Genomic DNA, 16,665 nt, shown 5'->3' on the forward strand with positions numbered 1-16,665 from the left:
CTTTTAGACTGTGTCTCCCAAAGGAAAAACAATAGCCATCCAGAAGGATGAATTCCATAGTTTCTGGAGCAAAGAAAATTAACATTAACTTTTCCTTTTACAGTAATAACAAATGGACTCCCCAGTTCCCCTTGGATTCTGTTTCTATGTATCTAAATCACTAGATGCCTCCCCACTCCTGTTCTGAGGTGTGATTGAGAGATAACTTACTCAGAGGTGGCGGCGGCAGCAGCTTCTGTGCACGCAGTAGCCCGTGCTCTTGTTAGCATCAAAAGAAGATGAAGCCTGATTAACCATTTTGAAATCTATCGGATGAGGAGAAGTCCTTACAAAACAACTTTTATACGCTTTAATTAAAAACGTGTTCCGGCAGCTCAGGGCTGAATGGGCTTCAGGGGGAGCAGAGCTGAGCGCGTTGCTATGACGACACCAAATCTTTTCACGCCTGGCGCTTCCTCTGCACACTGTCTAGCTCTCTCCAGCCATTAATTGCCTCCGTCCCATCTCTCACTCCCTCAATGCCTTAGTCTGTGAGTCTGTAAAAGACCCAATACTTTCTGTTTTCTCTGCTAGGTACCTCTCCCTCGATCCCTTCCTCATTCCCTCCCCTTCATCTTTTTATCCCTAATACTTCTCTGGCAATCTATTTTCTTGTTCCTCTTGAAAACAATTTCATTCCCTGAGTTGAAAATACTTTTTTTTTTTTAAATCACAACACGGTAATCATTATATATTAACCCTCAAGATAAAATAATAAATCCATTTTAGGGACCTTGAAAGTAATCAAGAATGATCTGTTCTCTCTATATATGTATTTTCAGGTTGAACACCATCCTTTCCGTTGCTGAAGATAAGACTAAAATAAAAAGAACCATGATTGACTTTATTAAAGGTAATTTATGCTTATTATTAAAAGGTCAGGTTATTCCACAGACAGTATCATCTGGTAGCAATTGTAAGTGAATACTGACTAAAATATGTCCAAGAAATGAAGACCACACTTTAAGAACACTGAATATTTTAAAAGTTCTACTTCTCATACAGAGATTTAAATAAAACCCAACACTTTCACTTGCTATCCCACATGAAAACAGGAACTGGGTAGAACTTGCTCATCTCAGAACCCAATCACCAACTTGTTAGAAGCTGATTTCTTTGTAATTTTGTTTTCAGTGCATTTATATAATATTACTAAACAACTTCTTAATGTTAGTCTTTGAGTTATCATAGGTCTTACAACCTTTCATTTTGATTACAATTCCTCTTTCCCTCTCACCTATTCTAAGATGAGATAGGTGAGTGGAATGCAGTGGTGATCATTTCTCATTCGTTCTCCCTCCTTAATTCATGATCTGCTCCTACTATGGTTATCCTTCCAAAGTAAATTATTTGTCAGATTGTTAGGCATTTCCTCTAATTGCCTGATTCAGTCAATATGCTGTAACTTAAGATATGGGTGTAGTCTGGAGTGTCACCCTTGCATAGCATGGCCCAGTGGTCACTGTACAGAAAGGGCTGAGTCCTTGGGAGCCCTGAGTCTGGTTTCGAGCCAAGACCCCAAATCATCATGTAGCTTTGAAGCCTCTGCTTCTGCACCTCTGGAATTAAAATCATAAAAGTTTGACTTTTATTTAGAAGTTTCATAATAAACTTCCTTGATCTCTTTACTATATTAAACTACAACATAATATAGTCCTGATATGCCACATGCAAATCTGTGAGCCACGAGCTAACAAATACTCTCCACTCTCTCCAGTATGAACAACAGTATTCTTTCTAAATAAACCAACCCCTAGGTTTGTTTCTAGAGTATGTTCTTATAATAAGAACTTACCATATTTTAAGAAGCTGAGGTCCTTTGATTTCTTACCATAGTCATACTTAAAATGTGAGGAGGATGCATAGCCTAGCATTTCGGTGACATTTCAGAAGTGAACCAAGCTTCCTGTTTATAATGCTGGTATAATTCAAAGAAACTTTTGAGGTTTATCTTTATCTCCTCCCCCCCTAGTATTAAAAATATAAGGCCAAATGCTCATACATGTTAAAAGTGTTTTCCCACCTGGTGCACTTTATTAGGAGCAATCTTAGGTGGGAACTAAGGAACAGAAATGTGTATACATTGGCTAAATAAATAGGCGTTCAGGTCTCTGAAACAGGTTTGAGACCTAATAAAAATGGACCCTCAAAGAGGCATGCTTAAAATGTAAGTGAATTTTACTTAAAGATCAGAGAAAATATTCAGTTGGCAAAATGTTTTGCCTTGTGAATATAGTGCTTCTTCGTTGTATTGATAAACTCAAGAAGAAGGAATCCTTCTATTTTTGGCATTTAGATCTATTCTGGACTTGGCTTGGGAAAACTCTAGTGGAGTAATCCTGCAAATGAATGAACTAGAAAACATAAGTTTTTTCCCGTCACCATATTCTATGGTCCCATGATTCAGGCTCAGGGATTGCTCTTTTAATAACAATGAATTCTCATTTCTATTGAAATGTTTCACATTTTCTTCCCTTTAATTTTGTTTCTTTGACAAAGACATCAACATGAAAATTGTGGTCTTTTATTAATTGATTTTAATTTATTGTGTTTACATAGATTCTAGTGTCGCCCCAATGCACCCCCCTCCCCCGTATTCCCCTCAACATCTCCCTGTCCCCCTCCCAACATCTCCCTCCTCCTCCCTTCAGGTTGATCCCCTCCTATCATCGCCCTGGTATCTTTCCTTTAGTAGTTCATCCATCCCATGGTGCCCTGCTCATCAGAAGTCACATAATCCTTTATGTGTGCTCTGGCACTAGACAAATTATTTATGTGATAAACCACAGGACTGTCCTGTGGCTTCTGTGGTCTGGTGGATATGTCAGAATTAAAGCTTTTTTTGGTGGTTGTTTTGAACATTTTGTTATTCATAGAATGGTTCTTACACTGAGTCCCGTATATGGTTACTCTGATGTCTTCAAAATAAGCATAAAAATTAAGTTTCAAATAGCTACACCTACATAGAACTTATTCTGGTCATACATGTTGTGTTAAACTCTTCAAATTGTTAATCTTTAAAATCTAAACCACTGCCATATTTACCCTGTATAAATGCCTTTCTCTCTCCAGTATTTCAAAACACATGATAGTGAAAAGGCAAAAGAAGCACAGCAGCCCACCAGGTGTGGAAATGTGTATTAGAACTGAGAACAAGGATTAAGCCTCCACTTGATGTGACAAGAGATTTTATAAAAGGTGATTGACGTAACACCACACTATAATGTACCAGTCACCAAGATTCAAACTTGCTCTTTAATAAGTTAATAAAAAGTGGGGTAAGGTTTCAGAAGAGAAGTCACTCATTCTTTGATAAACTTGTAATAAGTATTTGGAGTTTAATACCTCATGTAAGAATAGCATTACCCATAGATATCTTTATTAGACACTCTTAATATCTGCAAGGTAAATGGTTTATATCTTTATTGATGCAAATGAGAGCCATAAACTCTTCATAAAAGTAATTAATGTAAGTTATGTTCAGGATGCAATTCTTCTAGAACACAAAAAGAAAGGGGAAAAAAGGAAAAGGAAAAAATAACTAAAATATTCTTTTTAATTCTAACCACGATGGATTTATTTTCTCTTCTCCCTTCCTCGAGTGCCTAGGCCTAAAATGGAAGGGATTGGCCAGAGTTCCGTAGGCTAAATTTGTAAAATTTGTAAATCTACTGAGGCTGAGGGAATTAAAGAACTAAATTCCTGTCTCCTGATGAGAAAATGCCTAGCAGAAAGTCACATCTGAAATGCTTTTGTTGGTTTACTCCAAATCAGCATATCTCTTACTTCATTGCTCTCCTGCTGTGGGGACAGCCTTGCGGACCGATTGTATGTACATACTCACACCCTTCCTATCCTTATGCTGGCTCTAATTCTCCAAAGAGAAAGCTCAAGAGTAGTAATCGCTTGAAGATTGGGATAGTCATGACTAATTGGTAGGAACGACTAAACCCTCATCCACGGTCACTACCATTGAGTATTCCATTGGTGTTCTTGCAAAAAAAATAAAATTAATTATATTATTTTTTATTTGACTGATATAAAACTTCAATACAAACTTCCTCAGTAATGAGTGAGGGGGGAAATAGGGTTGTGTAGGAAGTATGCTCAGTGATGAAATGACTTCAATCCGTATTTTAGACACCAAACTATAGAGAAGTTTCCTTTGATCACGATCCGTAGGGAATTTCTCTCCCCAACCGCCGCCCCCCGCCCAAGGTCAAGGCACGTAATAGCGCTGGTTTTAGGCTCTGCGCACTCCGGAGCGCAGGGGAGCAGAGAGCGGGAGGGCGCTGAAGGGGCCGGGAGGGCGCTGATGGGGCCGGGAGGGCGCTGAAGGGGCCGGGAGGGCGGTGGGACCCGGAGGAGGAGCTCGCGCAGAGGCCGCGGTTCCCGGCGGCGTCCACCGCGCCGGAAGCCAAGGGGCCGCCCCGCACTCCAGGCGCGGGGCCCGGCGCTCGGGTGCGGAACGTGACGCCCCGCAGTCCCGGCCGGGGCTTCCGGAGGGCGCTCGGCCGGCAGAGCCGGGGGTGGGCGGCGTGAAGGCTGGTGGGAACCGCTCGAGAGGAGGGGGCTCCAGGGCAGGGGCGACCGTAACCCCTGCGTCCGTGCGGGGCTGCGAACGGAGCTGGCTGCCGCCCAGGGCGCCGGGGCTGGCGGCGCGCCGGGACGGGGGCCCTTCGCACGCAGCCCGGGGTGCGGGGACTGCTTTGCGGGGAAGAGGAGAGCAAACGTCCAGCCCTCGGGGCAGCCCTCGGGGAATGGTCGCACAGGGACTCGCGGAAAACAAATCAAACCAGAGAGGCGCCCCGCCCCTCCCGCACCGCCCCAGAGGGCGGCGTCCCCGGCCCCGCCGCCTCCGCCAGGGCCCGCGACCCGGGCCCGAGGGAGCCCAGGGGGCCCAGGGCAGGTCCGGTGGGCCGAGATCGCGCTCCCGAGCGGGTCCCAGGCGGCCGCCCGCCAGCCCCGCCCGGCCGGGCCCCTCGGGCGGGAGAGAGCCCCGCTTTGCTCTTTTCGTCGGCCGAGCACAATTGTGTTATTGGAGATAATGAATTCAATCCCCATCAAAGGGCATTAGGCTCGGTTGGGCCCTGGAGTTGCTGATGCCTTAAAAAAAAAAACACACCAGGAATGAAAGGCTGAAGAGGAAAAAAAAATCTCTGGGGGAGCCTTTCTGCTGATCTCCGCTTTTGAAGTGAAGGACCCGGGCATTGTTGTTCACCTCGCGGCCCATACGGCTGAAGAAAGCCCGGGCTTTTGATGGGCTGAGAACCGCCCCGGAGAGGTGCGGCGCGTCGGGGCGCGCGGCCTGCGGGCAGCGTGCGTCTCGGGCCGCCCGGGCCCGGCCTGGCGGGCGGGGCGGCGGGGAGGGGACTTGGCCGCGTGCTCCGCCTGGGCGGCCCGACCGAGAAGGGCCCGCACCGGCGGCGGCATTCCTGGGGCCCCAGGCCTCCGCCCGGGGTCGAGGCTTTTCGCGTCCCCTCGTGGCGTCGGCAGGGGTTCCATCCGTGGTTAAGTGGTTAAGACCCCGGACTGGGAGGCCACACTGTCCTTTGGAGGCGAGGGCGGAGAAGGCCGTAGTCTGGCTCAGCGCATCTGGTCAAGGTGGTCAGAAGCCTATTTTTAAGCACCGGCCTTTGTGGAGGGCGCGCCCGGGGTGGACTCCAGCATCTAATTGGTTAGCTTCGCTAGCGCTTGGTGGGTCTCAAAAGGTGTACAACGCAGAGAGGGGCGTCTGCACAACAGGCAGTTAAGACCCGAGACCACCGCGCAGCCTGGCCCTCGGCGGGGGAGGGAGTTGCCGAGAGACCGAAGGCGGACACTCCGCCCCGGGCGCGCGGCCCTCTTGGCCAGCGGGGCAGTTTCTCTAGCGTCAGCGGCGTCCTCGCAGTTCTGAACCCAGGACAGAACATTAGCATGAGATCACATTTTCTAAAAACTTGTTGCAGACATTGAAGTTTGCTCTCCTTGTCTGCAACGTGAACTATCTTCACCTCAATTTGTGTCCTGAGCTCCCCCCTCCACCCTCAGCCTCTGAACTCTTTTGGCCCAAGGGTCAGCGACTAGAGCTAGCTGTTGGGTTCCTATCCCTCCCTTCATCATCTCCAACCCCTTCCATCCCTCCACAAAGGATCCGGGTTATTCGCCCCATTAATATTATATATTAGCCATGCATAACATAAAGGAAGCGCGTCTCAGCAAAAGGCAGTGTGAGTGAGAGGGAACCTGGACGGCGCCCTGGGCTGCAAAACGGCTCGTTGGAGTCGGAGCTCGTGAATCAGCCTCTGCTTGCGAAAAAGCGGTGGGGTTGGCGTTCCGGACAGAGCAGCTGTTAGATTAGGCGTCTGTAGCTGAGTTATGGGAATACAGCCCAAGTTTCCCAAGTAGGACCCAGAATCGGGTGAACGTTACAAAAGCGCCCCATTCAACTGAATCGTACAAAAATAAAAATAAAAAAAAAGGAAGGAGAGAAAGAAATAAGGAAAGAAAGGAAAAGAGAAAAAAGGAAGAAGGAAGGAAAGAAAAAAGAGAAAGAAAAGAAATGAAATAAATAAAAGAAAGAAAGAAAAAGAAAGAAAGGAAATAGAAAGAAAGAAGGAAAGAAAGAAAGAAAAATAAAAAGAAGCTCTTCAGGATTTCACTCAGCGGGGAGCCTCCTTCCTTCCTCGTGCATAATGGTTCCTTAAAAGTAAATATGTAAACGAACAAATCTCCGCAAAGCTCCTTACATTCTTCTCATTAGATTGTTTGTGGTTTGAAATAACAATGAGAGAGGTAGAGAGATGAGAGAGATGAGAGAGAGAGAGAGAGAGAGAGAGATGAAAAGGGGGGGGGGGAGAGAAGAGAGATTGACCTGAGATGTGATAAGACAATCAAAGGAGTAACTAAAATTTCATGGGAGACGGAGGCAGGAAAAAACCTAAGGTTTCCCAACTTGTGCTTTGTTCCTTATTTCCAGGCAATGGTGGTGGAGGGGGTATTTTCAGGTTGCTTTTTTTGGTTTCAGGAATTTTTTCAAAAAGCCCCTGATGAATAATCTTGAAGAACAGTTAAAGAGAGATTTAGAAAATCAACCCAAAGCAACAACACACTTAGAACTCTTGAGTCAGGCTCATCATTGCACTGGCTGGGTTCTGAACTTGATCTTGATGTGACTTGATGAGCATCCCACCTGGATCCTTATGTACTTATTTTATTTAAGCATTTTCCTTCCCAGATATTGAGGGAGAATGTTCTGCTTTTATACTGTAAGTAGACTAGAACATAGAGAATCCTCCAAAATCATAAAGTGGCATTGAGAAGGAGGGATGCTCCTGTCTTCCAGGGTTGTAGAGGGGGACTCAGGCTCATCACGAGCTTTGCTTTTATACTGTGTAGTCACAGCTGATATAATTGGAGAAATGAGGAAGTTAGATAGCAAATCAATGGTAGCAAGTGAGGATTCCTCCCTTGTCAGATTTTAAAAATATATATTGTAAGCAGCAGGAAAATGAATGCATTTCCAAGTTAAAATGGAACTACATGGCTGTTTTCCAACCTCCTATTGCTAGAATGATGGCTGGAGAAAAAAGAAAAGGTGAAAGCTGCAGTCTGAACTGTCCAAAATGCAATGAACCAAGCTTGACTGAGAGATCAACAGCAAAACACTAGTGGAACTATTATGGCCTCAAACTTAACTATCTGGAAAGAAAAAACAATATTTAGTCTATTATTAAATGTTATTTGGATACACCAAATAGGGTCACCAGTAGAAAATAAAGCTTGCATGAAATGGCTCTTAAAAAACAAAATTCTATCTCCTCAAATTGATTCTATTTCTAAATAGGAAGGTTGTAAGATCTTAAAAGTTGATTCATTTTATTACATTCTTACTGTCATGGATTTCTACTGGTGCTAATGATACTTATTATTTGTGAAAAATCTTATTTCTAAATTTCAGCATAATTTAATTACATATTTAGCCCAAGATAGTCTGCAAATAATCACCTTTTTGCAGGTAATTATCTTGATGAAATTAAACATTATCTTAACTCTATTTAGTTGCAAAACACATTTTACTACAATTCAGATAAACAATTAAAATTTAGTTTAGAAAGTAAAATTTTTTTTTACAAATTTATTGAACATTTAATAAATAACAAGCAATTTTCTTTTCAACTAGTTTTTCCTCTTGACACATTGAAGTATCACATTAAAATACATTATAGCAAAATGTTCTACAGTATTCTAAATGGACAGAAAACCAATTGATCTCAAGGAAAGGTTAATTAATTTGGGCTACAGGTCTCCTACTTGGATCTGCATCAACATGAATTTGTATTGATTGAAGAATTTTTTTGTAAAGAAATTTAATAAGCATTTTTGTGGAATTGATATCAGTTTTTTAAAATGCCAAAACGACGAGGTAAAATTTCGTCACTCCAGGAATACTTTTGTGCTATGGTTTATTGAAGTTGGTTAGACTCCTGAAAAAGTAATGATTTTATACTATCAGTGAAATCAGCCAGGTATCTATCCTACAGAGATTGAAAACAGAAGTTCATAAGTTTAATAGGGTTTGTTTAATCCCTCCTCCCATAATAATTCTTAATAGTTTATTCTGCTATGAGAGGATCACGAAGGGATAATGTAAATTAAATTTCATCTTTGATTTAAAGACTGTATTAGCCATCAGGTAGAAAACAGACTGAGCTGCCTTCTACTTGGGAACACTCCTAAATTGTGTTGTTTCTGCTGAGTATAACTTGTGAGGTTTTCTTCTTATCTATGTTTAGTTGTCTTCTCGTTTTATCAATTTAAAAAATGTTTCAGGTCTGAAACAAGGTGAACGTAACATTTGAAGTTTTCTCCCCGACAATGTACGCAGTCCCAAAACCTTTTTTTTTTTTCCTGAAAGTGACTGCTTGGTGGCGTTGTGAGTGGATCGGAGGGCCTCGGGAGCTTTGCACCTGGATGTGCTGCAAGGTTTTACCTTCTTGCTCCCTCCCGCCTCCTCCGGAGACCCCTCCCCCACCTCGGGCGAAATTCCTGAATTAAGCAAGCCGTGGGGGACCGCAGCGGAGCGGTCCGCATCCCCTCTCCCGCCGGAGTTTGAGGTTGTACCAGAGGTGAGGAAATAAACTCGACGACGAAGGAGGAGGGAGAGGTGGTCGCGAGAAGGCTGTGCACCCGAAGAGGGTCCCAGCACTCCCGCGGAACCACAGCTGTTTTCTCCTGGCCCAGGGGCGCGGCGCCCCGGCCCGGGCGTTCCAGCGTTTGTGTGTCTGGGTTTCCGAGGAAAGGATTACGCAGCGGGTGCGTCCGCAGCAACGCGGGCGTTGGGGCCGCCGGAGCCGTACCGAGGCGCCTGGCTTTCTTTGTTGACTTTTAGGTCTTGGACACAACGGAGGATTTATTTGCTAGGAGGAGAAAATGCCCAAATAATGAAGAACTAACTGCTCTTATCTCGAGACGCTTGCGGTTTTGCTCTGTCCTCTTTCCCCGGCAACCGGCCTCCCTCGCCCCAACCCGCGCGAGTCTTAACGCCCGGGGACGAGATCGCGACGTCCAGAAGTGGCATAGTGCGTGGAAGGTGCCCAGAGGTGTGTTTTACAGTCCGTAGGTGGCAAAAAAACCACGGGAGAAGCCCACCAGGCGAGACCCACGTTCTAGTTTCTCAGGCAGGTCTCCAAAGTGGCCTAGAGCCGTGAGCCCCAGGCTTCTTGACCCCGCAAACCCAGAAAATGTTTCTGCCGAGAGCGAGAGCTAAGGGCCGACCTGATAGTTGAAGGCAAGACACTGATATTGTTAATACGTTAGAGAGAGGGAAGGTAACGTCTCGCAGGATAGGGAACGAAAGACAGTTTAGATTCAGTGTGGCCTCCCAATATTCCGAGGCCCAAACTCATGCCTTATATTCCATTTGGATTTCGAAATTTTTAGTTTATCTATGTGTAAATATAAGCAACTGTTGGGATTTGAAAGTTTTATCTTTGAAACTTGAATTCCTTTCCAGCCCTCCAAATTAGGTTTTGAAATTATTCGAACCAGTAATTTTTTCCCCTTTTTGTTAGCTGAGGTGAGAGAGGCAGGTTTGGGATTTTTGAATTTGTCTCAAGTGCTATATGGCATCCCTTCTCTCTTATGGGGAGGCAATTACACGATAATTACGGGACTCACACAGCTCTTTTTTATCTTGTCCTTGGTGTGGAGTGGGACGATCAAAGTAAAGGCTGTCCAAGTTCAAGCCCTGGCGAGGATGGAGTTCATATACAAGGGATCAGGCAGGCGGGCCTCAGCTGGGCTGGTGTTATTTTTGATGTCAATCCTAGTGAGACTTACAAAGAAATAGGTGGACTGGAAAGTGAGCCTACTATCAAAGGAGATGAATGACTTTGTGTTCTCAAGCAACTGTGTAGGGGTGTGAAGTCGCATTTAAAATGTTCTTAGAAGGCAAACAATCAGCCTTTTAAGTTCTCTGGAACAATATTTCAAAATTATCTTCACACAACACAAACTAGCAGCTAGTGAAATGTTCTGATGGCACAGAACTTCCCTTGCAGGAGTGAATTAACTGGCTTTCCCTGCCCCCCTTCAAAGCTACTGTGTGATGGTTAAGTTTGTTTCTTTTTTTTAATGTAAAGAGAGTTTAGGATTCTGTGTTGTAGACAACTTAATTTTAACAGCCACACCTAATATTTTATTCTCACTCAAATACTTCTCAGATAAAGGAAAATGATATGTTGGGAAAGGGGGGGATAGTTTAATGAATATGAATAGTATTTTATTTTATTGTGGAAAAGTTCAAAGGAAACATTATAGAAGGCTTTAAAAGACTATGCCAAAAAATTTAAAACAACATTGTTAGGAATACGATTCTTAAAAACCTCAATTTAGGGGATATTAAATCAATTTATCCATCTACTTTTTCTTGAATTTCTTTAACTTTTTTTTTACTAGCTTTACATGTTCATATAATAAACAATCAAAACAATTTTGTTTTAGATTATTTTCCTTTTTGTCATTTATTTTCAGTGGCAGACTTTGAAAAATATAATATTTGGAATCTGTTTTGGATTTAATTTTGAGGAAAATAACAAAAATCCTTTTTTGTTAACATTTGATTTATTTAAAATCCTTAACTGCAATGATCAAAACATATTCCATGGCTTAAAGTTTATTACTTTTGTTATTTAAATCAAGATATCTTAATTACAATCACATTGATAAAAATTAACATTTTAATTTGTATTTTTAAACATCATTTAAAGCAATTTCAACTGTAAAGAAAAAAAAGAATAAACCATGCAATAAATTAACATTGAGAAAGCAAAGAGGAATAATAATGAAACCCGTCTGGCTATACTAACACCATGTTCAACTGTGAAAAGTGCATTAACACTGAATGAACAAGCACACAATGACAATAATTAAAATGAATCTTGGACCAAATTTTGAAATACAGTTCCCTATAACATCTCTCCTCCAACATCATAATATTCCCCTTTTTTCCTGGAGAAAAATATTATTTAAATGGTATAGTAGATACAGAGAAGCTAATTTTACATGTTAGATGACCTCAGAATGACATGACCATGGCACTCTGCAAGCAAGGAGCAGAAATACTGAGAAGGGAATTCCTGAGGAATTGATTCTCAGGGCTATTTGTGGGTGGAGAGGACAAGGAGGGGGTGGTCTTTGTAACTTCTGGGTCAGGCAACTCTTGAAAATGTAGCATGTATTTTACCTACCTATTACTTCTATATGTTATATAAATATATGGAGGATGTCTACATATCTGAGCATGTGCATAAATAAGTCAGTACACCAAATATCGGTATTTTTTTTTAACACATCTATCTGAATGTATCAGAAATGGAAGCTGAAAAACAAATGGCTCTGATGTTTATAATCCGTTTATATGTATTTTGCTGTGTAATAGCAGTATTGTTGGTCAATACTTTTAACAGCCCCTAGTGTCTACTTGTTTCTTCACTGTTTCAGTTCTCATGGTTAAAGAGTATTGCCATAGACCTGTAAACTTGTGTGTGGGTAATCACGTGTGTGGGGGGGAAGACAAACAAATATTTTACAAGCTTGACCATCTTTCTTTTTTTAAAAAATAAAACCTGCACACACTAGAATGTGTCTGGAGGGGAAAGCGGAAAGAAAGGGAGCGGGATAAGAAAGCAGGAGGATTTATATATATATATATATACACTTATGGATCATTAAACTTTGCAGGAAAAAAAATCTGTTGGTTTGGGTTGGTTTTCTTCATAATATACACAGGGCATTTGAATAACAACAAAGTAACAGTCCCTTACACTGGAAAAGATTGTGCACACATGCACACAAAAAGAAATAAAAATAGTTGGGATTTTATTATGCTGTTGTCAGCTTGGTTATGTGTGATTTTACTTGCTGTTTGCCGCCCCCCCCCCTCCTGCTACCAACATGGTCATGATAAAAAAAAACTCCTAGTCTAGGAGAGCTAGGAAGTGTTTAGGACAGGTCTGGAATACACACCTTGGTAGTAGGCCGGCTCCAGGGCTGAGGGCTCGATGGGGCTCCTGGTGGCCACCGAGGCGCTGCCCAGTGGCAAGCTGGTGGGCAATGTGGCACTGTAGGGTGAGTACTGTAGCGCCTGCTCATATGCCTTGAAGTCCAGCTTGTGCTGCTGATCCGAGGACATGAGGTTGTTAATGGAGAAGGGGTGGTTGAAGGAGTAGTGGGGATCCCCTTTCAGGTGTAGCTGGGACTCGTGGGGTGCCAAACCATGCACCGGGTGGGAGGGGGGTACAGATACCAGAGCCCCAGGGCCGGAACTGATTGGGGGTGCAGCTGAGGAAGCTGGTGTCTTCATCTCCGAGGCGCCCCCTGTCGCCGTTGCCCCGCTGTGGTCCAGAGTCTGGGGGCTGGTGGTGGGCCCTGGGGCCGGGGCGCCCTCTAGCTGGCTGGCCTTACCGTGCACGCCCCGATGAAGGGGTGAGTCCCCGCTGCCGTTGGCGGCGGCTGAGGGGTCTTTGCGGCTCTCAGGGCCTCCCTTGGCGCCACCACTGCCCCCGCTCCCAACCCCGGGCCCTGGCTGCTTCTCGCACTTGAAGCGCTTCTGGCGGCGCAAATAACAGCCGTTTTCGAACATGTTGCCCGAGTCCGGGTGCAGCGTCCAGTAGGATCCCTTGCCGGGCTTGTCCGGGGAGCGCGCCACTTTGACGAAGCAGTCGTTGAAGGAGAGCGAGTGGCGAATGGAGTTCTGCCAGCGCTGTTGGTTCTGCCGGTAATAGGGAAAGAGGTCCATGATCCACTGGTAGATCTCGCTCAGCGTAAGCATCTTGCTGGGGGCCTGCTGGATGGCCATGGTGATGAGGGAGATGTAAGAGTAGGGTGGTTTGGCATGCGGGTAACTGCGCTTGAAAGTCTTGGCGTCACCACTGCCTCCAGCCCGGCTGCGGCCCAGGTTGGATGGCGCGTACGCCATGGGGCTCATGCAGGGGTTCATGGCAGCGGCGTAGGGGCCCAGCCCGTTCATGGAGGCCGCAGGCTGCGCGCCCATGGCACCCATGCCGCCCGGGCTCAGCGTCGTCCCCATGGCCGACACGCCCGCAGCTGTCATGCTGTTCATGGCTCCCGTGGAGCCCCCAGGCATGCCAGCCACCGTGCCGGGGCTCAGGCCAGCGCCCAGGCCCGGGTTTGCGTAGGACATGTTGAATGAAGCTGGGGTCATGTTGCCAGTCGTGGTCATGGTGTTCATGGTCATGTAGGTGTTCATGGAATTCATGGAGCTCAGGCCTGAGTTCATGTTGCTGACTGGGACCGAGGAATAGGCCTGGAGCAGAGAAAGTGAGTGAAGAGGCCCCGAAGGGCAGGGTTAGCAGTGCTCGAACCCCAAAACAAGAAGAGAGCATTTCTGAAAAGCATAGGAGCCCCCACCCAGAGAAACCACCAGGCGCCCTCCCCAGAAGGAGCAGAAGTCTTCTGCAGCAGGGGAATCATCTCAGTGTGGCTCGCATGAAAGACAAGCGCTCACAGAAAAAGTCCCCAGTAGATGTGTAATTGCCTTACACACCAGCCTCAAGCCAGCTTCTGGGGTCCCTCCATCTCCTGCTCCATCCACACCAGGCGGCTTCCCGCCTCCATCCAGACCCACCTCGGTAAAGTAAGTGCCCCTTTGGTTAAATAATTTAAAACTCCAAAAATGGAATTAATCTCTGGTTATTCTCTCTACCTTAAGGGTGTGGTGGGTTTGGCAATGCAGCCCCTGGAGTAGGCAACAGGGCACCAATTTTGCACCTATTTCACCTACAACTCCTGGGTGAGCTGATGGCACAGCAGCCTGGGATCTGCAGGGTGGCTATTAATTAAACGTTCCCTGATAGAGTAAAGCATCCATGGTCCTATGACTATACATTTCCCAACAACTAGCAGTTTTTGTCAAACGGTGACTTTCTGTTGTTAATTATACTTAGAAGTAGTATTTTCCATCTACCTGTAGCAACTGTACTATAAAAAGGGAGAGAAACTCAGAGGTTAAACAAGTTTTGGAAAAACATTAAAAACAGACCTACAACAAAAGGGGCAGGTAGGGTTACCTAGCAATATCAATGCACCACATGCATTTAACTTTAACATGACTTTACATGTATACACCTCTTTAAGCCATTCAAAAACCTGCACTAATTTCATTACCTATTTCCAGCCTCCCTAACATTTAAAAAATTTGTAACACAATTTGTTAAAATACTCATCTCTCCCCCACCCCCACGTACTGATATGTTGCTGCTGATCATTTCAATCCCTGGCTAATAGTTTCAAATACTTTAAAATTCCAAAGTGTACTTATTCTCTACTCCCCAAATCTCCGCTTTATCCTGTGAGGAAGCTCTTTTTCCACAGAGAACTTAATTGCCTACTGGGTGGAGATGATTGCATCTGAATTAAACCAGAGGAAGAATTCTGAGCTCCTTTAAAAATCATCAGTAGGAGAAACCCCTTATCATTAGCAATTTTGGAATGCACTAGACATGTTAAAAATATAGACTCCAAGAAAATAAAAGCTACCTCTCTAATAATTTAATTTAAAAATACCTTTAAATTGATTTCCACCAGAAGATATGACTTCATTTTAAAAGAAAAAGTGAACAAACATTTAACTAGGCACACACTCTGCTATGGTATGCAAAAACAAACAACAAAAACTCCTCGAGATAAATTTGTGAAGATAAAATATACAAATCTAAATAAGTTAATTACCATGAAAATATTCCTTGATTCCATATTTTTCTGTCCACATCTTAAACTATTTTTCACTTCTGGATTGTTATTTTCTTTTTCTCTTTCCAAGATTCAAGATTGTCCAAGGCAGTTTCAATAAGCATTTTCAATAATGGTAAACTTTTGGGGGGTAATCACCAGCTGTTTCCAGAGAAATGTATTGGTGGTGGCCCTGCCTGTAGCTGATTTCCCTCGCAATCCCTTTGTGCACATTGTAAAATAAACTGTATGAACGTGCCACCATAGGGACAATGAAGAGAAACAGGTTCTCCGCCCGTTGTGCTGGAGGAAAAAGTCAGCTTACATCGGCGCCACCCAGCGGTTCTAAAGAATGAGCACACCTCTCCCCAAACAGGGCTTTTGAAGTTTTATAAAATTTCGGAATCGGTTCCTTATTAAAGCAGTCAACTTAGCAGTAGCGCGGTTTCATTATAAGACATCTACGAATTCAAACGCGAGAGGAACAGCCCCCGCTTACAGGCAAACTTTGATTTCTTAGATTGGCCTCCAGCTCGGGTCAGCGCCCGCCCGCCAATCCACGGCCCCTCGGCCCAGCTCCGGCTCGGGCTTTCCACAAGGAAGGGGCAAGTGCTTCCCATAGCCTATGCCGTTAAAGCCCAGAATATCCTGAAACCCTTTCGGATCCGGCTTCGAGGTCTGGCCCAGGCGGTGCCGCGGCCACACCGGTGGGCGGCAGCGGTGGCCCCGCGAAGGCGCCCCAGCCCGCCGACCTGCCGCCCTGCCCGCGTCCGCGCCTCCCGGCCTCCCCGGGCAAGGGCGCCCGAATGTCCCACCTGCTGCCCGCCTCTCACCTCCTGTGTGTCCGCGTAGTAGCTGTTCCAGTCGCTGCTCTCATGCCCTTCCATCTTCACAGTTCCTAACATCCTGGAGCTACTCTGCCCAATGCAACCGTACAGCCCTGTGCAAAGCGACGGGCGGCCGCGCGGCACGGGCCGAGGGGCAGGGAGCCGAACGGCCGCAGTCACCCGAGCGCCCGCTCCCGCCCAGCGCCCGCCTAGCGAGGAAGGAGCGGGGAGCTGCAGAGCGCGGCGTGCGCGGCGGCGGCGGCGTGGCGGGTGGGGGCAGGCGGCCGCGGAGCGCGGCGCCCGGGAGCGCCTCCGCGGGAAGTGAGCGGGCGGCCTCTGTGCGACGAGTGCAGTTGAGCTGATGTGGATCTTACGTCGTTCGAGTGCCCACCTCCTCGTCCTCTCCCCATTTGTCCGCCGCACAAAGACGCTCGCACCTACAAAGCCCGAGGTGCACCTGCGAGGCGGCCGCCCGCGAGTCCAGCCGCCGCGCCTCCCGCCTAGCGGCGCCGCCGCCGCGCGCACCTCCTGCGTCCCCTCCCACCGGACCCCCTCCCCCAAACCCGGC

The 16,665-nt window shown here is 45.7% G+C and overlaps 1 protein-coding gene across 2 annotated transcripts; it reads right to left on the reverse strand.

Annotated features, from left to right (window-relative positions):
* Positions 1-11,122: 11,122 nt before the first annotated feature.
* On the reverse strand, positions 11,123-16,645 carry FOXA1 (forkhead box A1). 2 transcript variants are annotated; one of them, XM_066344525.1, is made up of 2 exons: positions 16,104-16,645; positions 11,123-13,846 (listed from the first exon to the last, which is right to left on the reverse strand). In XM_066344525.1, the coding sequence occupies exons 1-2, from the start codon at positions 16,173-16,175 to the stop codon at positions 12,512-12,514; spliced, it is 1,407 nt and encodes a 468-aa protein (XP_066200622.1). In that variant the 5' UTR covers positions 16,176-16,645; the 3' UTR covers positions 11,123-12,511. The 2 variants fall into 2 exon arrangements, with proteins under 2 accessions (XP_066200622.1, XP_066200621.1); XM_066344524.1 differs by lacking the exon at positions 16,104-16,645 and adding an exon at positions 15,271-15,493.
* Positions 16,646-16,665: the final 20 nt, after the last annotated feature.

Source organism: Saccopteryx leptura, chromosome 6, assembly GCF_036850995.1.
Source record: "Saccopteryx leptura isolate mSacLep1 chromosome 6, mSacLep1_pri_phased_curated, whole genome shotgun sequence".
Lineage (NCBI taxonomy): Eukaryota > Metazoa > Chordata > Mammalia > Chiroptera > Emballonuridae > Saccopteryx > Saccopteryx leptura.

Excerpts from the sequence above, each read along its gene's own strand:
- FOXA1 (XM_066344525.1), bottom strand. The coding sequence starts at position 16,175 with ATGTTAGGAACTGTGAAGATGGAAGGGCATGAGAGCAGCGACTGGAAC. Across the intron at positions 13,847-16,103 it reads ACTACGCGGACACACAGGAG|GCCTATTCCTCGGTCCCAGT; the intron begins GTGAGAGGCGGG and ends TCTCTGCTCCAG.